The following is an 8977-nucleotide window of genomic DNA, read 5'->3' as shown; positions in this document are numbered from 1 at the left end:
CCCCCCCACAAAAAGTTGAACATTAGGAGAAAAAAAAAAGAAAACAATACAGTATGACCATTGCACCAGAGTTTTGTAAAGGTGGTGGCTTAAATGGATCATGGGAAAGCTAATGATCACAAAACTCGCAAGAAGCACACTCTTGCAGGATTTGGTATCATCAGCTTTCCTAGGATCCCAGAAAGACCCAATGCCAGGAACATCACTCGCTCCTAGGTGAGCCCACTGGAAGCTAGTGAGTAAGGTAAGCATTTTTTTTCTATTATTTAATCTTTTTAATTAGTGTTTTTCATTCAGGAAGTGCACTAAGCACCTTTGGTACAGAAAAGCTCACCAAAAAGAATATAAGCAATTGAATAGCCTGCATATCTACCACTCTCATTTTCTGCTTAAACAAGTCACTGACAAAACTCAAATAGTAATGTACACACAGATCAAGGGTATTTAAACAAGAATTTAACTTTCGTAATAAAGCAATCAGTCACAGATGGCATTTTGGCTGTCACGTCAGAGAAGAAAGATGGCACATTGGTTATTCATGAAGCATAGAGCTTCATGCTTAGAATTATGTAAATCTACCAGCAAATGCAAAATATTAAAATTATTTACCCGTTGATGATACCATTAGCATATCCCAGATGTTCAGCAAAGGATTCCTATAAAAATAGAATTGCAGTATTGAGAAATTGTAAACAATTACATGCAAGATACGAAAGAAACCATTTAACTAGATTGTATAAAATGAAGAGGGAGTTGCAATTCAAGATGAGAATATAGGAATACAAATCAAAAAAACAGTAACAGCAAGTTTGTAAAATGGTCTGAATATGCAAAAAAATATATAAACACAGTGACAGTCTCTTGTGAGCGTTTATTACACACATGTATTATATGACATAATTCAAAGCGATAAAACATACATTTTAGCAGTGGTTTGGACCGGAGTAGATTCTGAGCTCAGGATTAGTTACACCAGAAGTACCTAATTTCATGGAATTTGAGGGGGCAATTTCACTTCCTATACATAACATTTTTGCACGGGATGATATTCATTAATGATTTTCACTGTGCAATGGTAAAAGATGGGCTAACCAACTTAATGGCTATGGCTTTACAGGCTTTAGATAGTGTTCCTCTAGAAATATTCTAGTGTAATGTGGTCAGCACTCTTCATCTAGTATACTAAACAGACAATTCTCAGGTATACAGGGAGGATGGAGTTAGAGTAAAGTATGAAGCATGGTGACTACTTGCTTCCAAAACTCAGGGATCCCCACACAAGGTGCATAAAATCTTCGTATGGATGAGTACAACATATGCAGTTGGGGTGGCCATATCCATATGTCCCATTTTATGCAATTGAATAATATACAATTGAATCAACCTGTTATTAACGGCACGTCAATAAAGCATATGGGAAGAGCAAATATTGCATTCCTCCATAGACATAGTTGACATTACGGTTTGCCATTTTGCTTTAAAAGCAAGTGATGTTTTGCCAAGCAAATGGGAATATAGAGTGGAAATGAACCCTTTGGAACCTATTGGTGGGGAGTTTTGGTGATGAGCATATGGTCCATAAATTGTGTCTCCAGAACATGGTATAACTGTAAAACGCTATAAAAGAATTTGTGAGGCAGTTTGTCTTTCTCTTGTAATTGTGTAAAGGAGTACGTTGTTCCCTACTGATAAACATCTGAGAGGGTTACAGTGCTGGGGGTTTTAAAAAGGTGGTCTCCTGAATTGTACGAAGCTGTAGGGCCAAGATTTGACCCTTGATTGTACTCTGGTCCAAATGTTTATGAAGACCAAACCGGAAGACAGAGTTCTTTCCACAGTACTGCCTGGGATGGAAAAGCATGCAGTATCAACTTCACAAAGAAAAAAAATATTTTTTAGCAGAACAGTAGTATTTAAAAAAAATGCCACCCTTTAAAAATAGTATCACTGAAAGTATCTCTATGGTACTAGAGATGTCAGTAGAACGGCTTGCATTTCATGCTTTATGCAATATTCTAAAATGTATAGATCTGGTTGCACTGCTGCCAATTGTATGGTTAAGCGGTAATATATGAAAGTCCTTTAACTCACCTCAATGTGCTGGAAAATGAAGGGGTGATTGCAGATCTTTCTTAACTGCATGATGGTATTCATAAGTGTTTTTGCTCCACCTTTACCCTAGGACACAAATCAAATCACACTGTCATTTACCATAGATGCTATCCTTTATATTCTGTTATCATTGTAATAACAGCAACACCTAAGTTAAGTGTAGGGAAGGAAAAACTATAGGAGCGCTCAAGAGAGTTAGGTTCAGCTCTTATCCCAGATACTGGAATTGAATTTCTGAGGATGACAATAACCCTGTAAATCCAGCAAAGGTCTCTTTTTAAGCACATTTTGTACAGAAAAACAGGTACAGCTCAATGGATGTCCCAATGTATATTTTCCTTGTGATTTTTGTACAGATTTAGGCAGAACATTTAAATTCCTGAATTTTGAACACTGACTTGCATGATTACTGTATTTTACTATCAAAATGCAGGTGTATTTTTCATAGGGAAATGTATTCATCTTTGGTACCACCAGTCAAGTGAGATCAGTGATAACATATTACTCTAAATTTATTGTACACTCATAAATCAATGCCATCTCACCCCATCTATGTCAAGCACAGTAAAAACATCTGTTAATTTAAAGAACAGAAATTGAGGTACCGTACCTTCTTATCTTTCTCAGATCCATCTGTGAGGAGAATACCTTTTGCTTGCATGTGGCGGTAAAGGACCTTTTGAAGAGCTGACATGTCACATTTAATGACGTATTCAACCTAAGGGATTAAAGATCAGGGTAAGAAATTATGATATTCTATAACAAACAAAAGGAAAACAAGGAAACCATTTCAAATGGCACAAAAAGGAATGCAGAATCGCAGAAACAGCCTAATGCAAAAAAAAGGCTCCTATGAAATCCTAACATTTTTAAAGTGAACCTGACCGGACCTAAAAAGTATGCAAGGTAACACCAATGATAAAGGAGAAGGCATCTAATGGTTCCTGCAAGAACCTCTGTTCATTTTAAAGAAAATCTGTACAGTACATATAGTTTGGCATACCTTCTGAAAATGCTAGGTCCCTGGCCAACATGCTGATCTAGGGACAGAAGGTACACTGGGCCTCAACTTAAGCCCTATGTACTGAATCTAACTTGCTTGCTGGACTTAATACATATTTACAATGAAGGACATCAGCTGCCATTAAGCAAGTCTGGACTCCTGGTATGCCCTGGACCCTTCGAGGAGGAATGGGTAACCTCCAACGCATACCTACTCTAAATTTATTGTTAGATATATCCCAAGTTGGGAACTCTGTTAGACTAGTGTTAGGGACCACACTTTGCAGAGGGGCCTTGGCATGGAAGTGTGGCTTCACATATATTTGTGAATGTATGCAACTAAAACCTGTGTATTTAACGCAAATAGCTGAAACAATTTAAGCTTTATTTTGTGCTGACTAGCTGGAAAGTGTACTGTGAGTTTTTTTTTTTACTTATTCTGCATCAACATTAGCCTGTTGCGCCTTGTCATAACCGGTAAACAACCCTTTCGAGGTATTTTTTTGCCAAGGCAGTTTCTTCCTTTCAGCTTAACCAGGACATTGTTCTCCCTTGTCTATGTCCCATGATATTTTGCGCTATTGTCTAGATGTGGTAATATAGCTTTAGACAGTGACTATTTTTTATTCCTGAAAGTCCCTGTAGAGGACTGCCTGCTTGCCGTTCCACTATTGCCAGGTGGAAAAAAAGGTTTTTTTTACAGGTTAAGGTTGCCAACTAAGGAACTCAGAGGTGGTGATAACAAGGAAGGCAAGCTTGTAAGAGTAGACAGAGTAATATCCCTGGTGTCAATGTGCAATTTCTGCAGAACTGACAGAACCAGGTTAAGATCCCAGGGTATCACTGGGGAAAGTACAGGAGGAATAAGGTGAGCACACCCTGTAAGAAGGCCTTTACACTTATGAGTGAGAGACAAGTGCCCATTAAAAAAAGAACAGCAAGGGCCAAGAATTGACCTTTGGTGGTACTTAGGACCAAATGTTTATTCTGACCAGACTGGGGAAAAAAGACAGCATTTGTCTCACAGAGCACTGTCTGGGAAGGAAATATTTTGCCTCGCACCATAAAGAAATATGCCATCCAGGTGCGGTGGTAGACTTTGCAAGACATCAATTTCCCTACCTTTTCAAAGCATAGGGATAACCGAATCAGACAGGCCCCCTATCCCTGAAGATATGGGATTCAATAGCCTGGCTGTTAAAGTCAGTGACTGTGAAGTAGGTTGACAAATTGATCTTTGGGACAGAAGATCCGGATGACCTGGCAGGACAAAGAGTCTGTCAGGAGTCTAATGAGGTCTCAGTACCACATCCTACCGATGAGAGGTCTTACAAACACCTCAGGGTGAAGCGATCACTCTCTGGAGTCAAGAGGGTGATAACTAAGGAAGTCAGCCTTGCAATTTTACAGGCCTGGGATGTGCACTGCGGATAGAGTTGGGACAAAGTCCCAACAATCTGATCAGGTTCTTTTGAGTTGTGGGACTTCTCGTTCCTCCCTGATGGTTGTTGTAAGCCACTGCCTTGGCACTGTCCGGCTGAACCGTAGTTAAAAGAGCATGCAATCAAGAGGTCCAGCATTTAAAAAGCTAAGAGTTCCAGAATGTTGATAGAGATATAAGCTCTCTCTGGCAACCAACTTCCCTTCACCAAGAGAGTATTTAGTACTCTGCCTTAGCCTGACAGGCTGTCATCCATCGTAAGAAACTTCCAGAACAGTGGCTGGAAGGATTACAGACTCCAGCAGTGGACTCATGATCCAAATGGCAAGGGCAAGCCTGGTTTTGTGGGTGAAGCGTATGACGGTCCATAGCTCTGATGAAGTGGTCCGCCTTTGAAACCAGTCAGCAGTGATGTATGTTAGAGTCCGTGATCTACTACAGGGATTTTTTCTGTGCAGTTATGGTCTAAGCAGGTTTCTTTCTGAATGCTATTTTATATGATAAAGCAAGATTGTAAAGAACTTTGTAAGTACCAGTTTCCACCATTCTTTAATAAAAGGTTTCATGAAGTTATCACACGATGCTTGTGAGCTTTCGGTTTGTTCTATAGTCCTCCGCATGTATACCTAAAGCAAGTATTCTGGATATTTGGCTAATATCTGCTACCTGCCAACACAGTAAAGTAGGACCACAGGCATGAGCTGCAGTCGTTGAAGGACAAAAGGATCCATTAGAGTAAGACATGTCCCTACACCAGATGCCCAAGTCCTCGTAAAGGTACCACAAAGGCAGGTTGCAAGGCAGAACCTGTGAGGGAAAATAAGACCTTGAAAAAAGCTTCCAGCCTCTTATCCACAGGGTCTTTAAAGAGGGTCTGTAATATCCTCTACAGGGACAGAGTTTAGTTAAAACAGGAAATAGTGGGGTACACATTAAGAACCCCTTCTTAAGTTATTTACTGAACAAAGCATTTGGGAGGAGTAAAGACTATTTGGATTAGGCCAATTATACCAAACAGTTGGAGAAGTGAATGTACTGGGAAAACTCTCAACAGGTTGGGGACTTTTAAGAGAACCCAGGCTGGTAACTTTAGGTATAGCTGACGCACGCAACTCCAAGTCTAGGCATGTGTGAACTACATAAAATAAAACTGAGACGTTGTCCTTATGTTTTGGAGTTTGGAGTGTCTGCAGCTAGAGAACCTCCTGTATCAACTCCTCAAAGGATAGGTTACAATCCTCTCCATCCTCAGCTTACAACAGCAGCAGCTGCAGCCCCAGGCATATTAGAGCTGGACTCTGGAGGAAAGGGTATGGAGACCGTGGCAGAGAATTCAAACCTAGATGAGACTCTTGAAGGAGTTAAGAAAGACTGAGTGTTGTGGCATGGCAAAGTGGTTCAGGCTATCTATTTCAGGTCCTTTATGAAGTACACTGCTAGACCAACTGCCGTTGGTAGTAGATCTTAAGCTGACAAGGCCCACAGGACTGCTGGTCTTGCCCTTATGATCCACCATACTAAGTATACAAGTGAGGTAATACACATAATTAGTACTCAAACCACTTTTGGAGCAGAAAGGGTTAATTCCATCTGTGACCCTGTGCTGTAAGGCAGCAGGGAGCCAAAGGTAAACATCCAGTGGAATGCGGAGGTGGTGCACAAGTAGAAGAGGTTGCAGGAAAGCAGAGAGGTTCTCAGGCAATTTTCTGGGTTGTGCACAGATCTTTCTACCTTACTGCAAGTAGTAGAGCTCAAAGGCCTGTGCAGACTCAATAGAGTACCCGAGGGCCAAAATTCAAACATGGTGCAAGCTCTCCTTCCTGCCACTAGCCCCATCACAAAACGTGTCGCAGCTGGAGCCCCAGATGTTAACCGCTTGTGCTTTTTCCTTGCACAAAAGGGGCAGAGCTATAACATATAACAGCTAAGGACCTTATAGGCCCTGCGGTCCCTCACACAGACATGCTGGAGATAGAGATGTAGGATCAAGTTAACAGACCCCATCAAGTTAGCCTTTACCCTCATGTCAGGCACACTCCCTAAAGAGTCTTAGACCAAACATGGGCACTGTGGCCTTGGACCTGTAAAGTGTTCTGTGGCTAACGTGTTACATGTGTCTAGGAGAGTGCATTCAGCAGAACCTAGGGCCCACAGTATACGTTACAGACTGGCCTGGCTTTTTCCTCAAAGAGGGGTCCAGGAACAACCTCTATGGCAATGCAAAAGATCAGCCAATCTGGAAAGCTGCAAAATGACCCCCTTCACTCAAGCAACAGGCGAAATTCACTAGAAGAAAAAGAAATCTTAATGCAAAGTAAAGAAACTAGTTTGATTCTCTCAGAGGAGAGAAAACATCCATTCTCCTAGGACACTAGAAAAAAAAAACTGGAGCATGATGGGAGTGAGAGGAGTAATACTAGACTGTCCTTACAACTTTGTTTGTGTCGAATCTCCAGAAGGCAGCAGCATATTCAATGTACCTAAATTACTTCATCTTGTGGCCCTTAATAAACAATAAAAAAAATACTAGTTGCCTTACTGTCTCAGGCTGCAATACTTCTGTTACTGACCTGGAATGGAACATGCAGATAAGGTATGCCAGAGATCCTATTCCGAATGTCCAGGCTAGTCACAAAGTACTGGGGCCACTGGATCAACATGACTCCCAGGGAACTAATATTTTCAATAGGGTCAGAAGGGGAGCTCTAAAATGCTAACCTCCATATTTCCTTTCTGTAGGCTTTCTCCATGGTTTCACTTATGTGGTTAAACAATTAAGAGTGAGGGTTATGTTTCAGAACCAGGTTAAGGTTTATAAGATATAAAGTGCTAAGTATTTAGAAGTTAGGCTAAGTGTTAGGTAGAACAACTTTTAGGTTTGAGACAGGTAGGAAAACTGTCTTTTGTTAAAAGAAAAACCAAAAAAAAAAATGTTCTTCTTGCTGAAATCCTTGTGCTGTGCCAACAACTACACATCCCTTTTTTTTTTCTTTTATTCTCTCCTGGGTCTGTACAGTAACCAGCGGTAGCACGGTTACTGTTCATATCAGATACACTGCCATATCATACAACTATTTTAGAACTGTGGTTTTAAAGTAGCTATAAAGTGTAACAAACAATTCCTAAAATGGTATACACATTATTTTGATTGTACTAGCATCACAAACCTTTTCTGGCAGCTGTGACTCCACCTCTTTCTTTAGTCGTCTCAGCAAAAAGGGACGCAACACTTTATGCAGACGGCGGATGATCAGTATAGTTTCTTCTTCATTTAAATCCACCTTTAACAGTACAGAGTACAGATATCAAGCAAGGCACATATTTGGCATTAAGTTAGTTTGCAATCTTTCTATTCCCCTATACTGCAGATATCAGCCTTATGAATAAAATCCATTACTATAAACCAGTGATAGTGTGCCAAGGTCTCTTTTGTTGTCTGCTACTACAAAGCTTCTACAAAGCTTCTTGGTCTGGTGTAAAGCTAAAAAGGGCAATGTTACAATTTTCTTCTCTCTGGGATTAATTCTTCCCTGCAGGTGCTCAGTGTAATATATCAGGGAACAGAACATAAGCAACAGCAGCTCTAGATTGGCCTAGGAGGAGATTATAAGCCAAAAATACATTATTATTATATGTGACGAGAGGACGGTGGAGCCCGACGAGCAGCTTTCCGGCCGGCCGTTGTAATTACACGGCCGGCCGGGAGCTTTACATTCAAGCGATCAAGCGTCTCAAGAGACGCTCGATCGCTTGTATTAGCAGCTGTCACTGCCGTTGCCGGTCCCGAGATCCGCTGTGCCCGATGCAGCCGGGACCGGCACGGCTCTGTGACAAGAGATCAAAGGGAGTTCAGTACACGAACTCCCTTTGATCTCCTCTCAGTCCCCGAATGCAGGAAGTGATGTCTATTACATCACTTCCTGCATTCAGTGTCACTCTCCAGCTACAGAAGCTGATGAAGCAGATCTCTGCTTCATCAGCTTCTGTGGGGGTCCCTAGGTGACATCAGAGGTCTTGGAGACCCCTGATGTCTCCCTAAAGAGGACCCGTTTGGTGAACTGGCTATTACATAGGGGATTTCTTAATCCCCTATGTTATAGCAATAAAGTGGTCTAAAAAAAGTTTTTAAAAAAAATGACAGCATTAAAAAAAATAAAGCTAAAAAAAATATTCACAAATAATTTTAAAAAACCACAAAAAATGTTTTAACCTCTTGCCGCCCTTAGTATAAAAACGGACGGACGGCACTGCTGCATTAGCGGGTTGCCGTTTTTTTTCTGCTCGCGGGCACGCACAGGCAGAAAAGACCCGACCATTGCACACGTGACCGGGTGTTTCGCATATAGGCGATCAGCGGCTCCATAGCCAGCTGATCGTCTATATGTGCTCGTTCGCGTCCGCATCCCCCCCCCCCCCCCCCCC

The 8977-nt window shown here is 41.3% G+C and overlaps 1 protein-coding gene across 1 annotated transcript in view; it reads right to left on the bottom strand.

Moving 5' to 3' along the window:
• The window catches only part of SMARCA2 (SWI/SNF related, matrix associated, actin dependent regulator of chromatin, subfamily a, member 2), a 147899-nt gene that overhangs the window by 69297 nt on the left and 69625 nt on the right, over positions 1-8977 (bottom strand). The window contains exons 20-23 of the mRNA XM_018559474.1: positions 7723-7836; positions 2723-2830; positions 2092-2178; positions 610-656 (exon numbers count right to left, since the gene is read on the bottom strand). Coding sequence (XP_018414976.1) covers positions 610-656; positions 2092-2178; positions 2723-2830; positions 7723-7836 — 356 coding nt within the window. The remainder of the gene's footprint in view (positions 1-609; positions 657-2091; positions 2179-2722; positions 2831-7722; positions 7837-8977) is intronic.

This window comes from Nanorana parkeri, unplaced genomic scaffold (genome assembly GCF_000935625.1).
Source record: "Nanorana parkeri isolate BGI_ZX_2015 unplaced genomic scaffold, ASM93562v1 scaffold398, whole genome shotgun sequence".
NCBI lineage: Eukaryota > Metazoa > Chordata > Amphibia > Anura > Dicroglossidae > Nanorana > Nanorana parkeri.
This window is presented reverse-complemented; position numbering and strand designations above follow the sequence as displayed.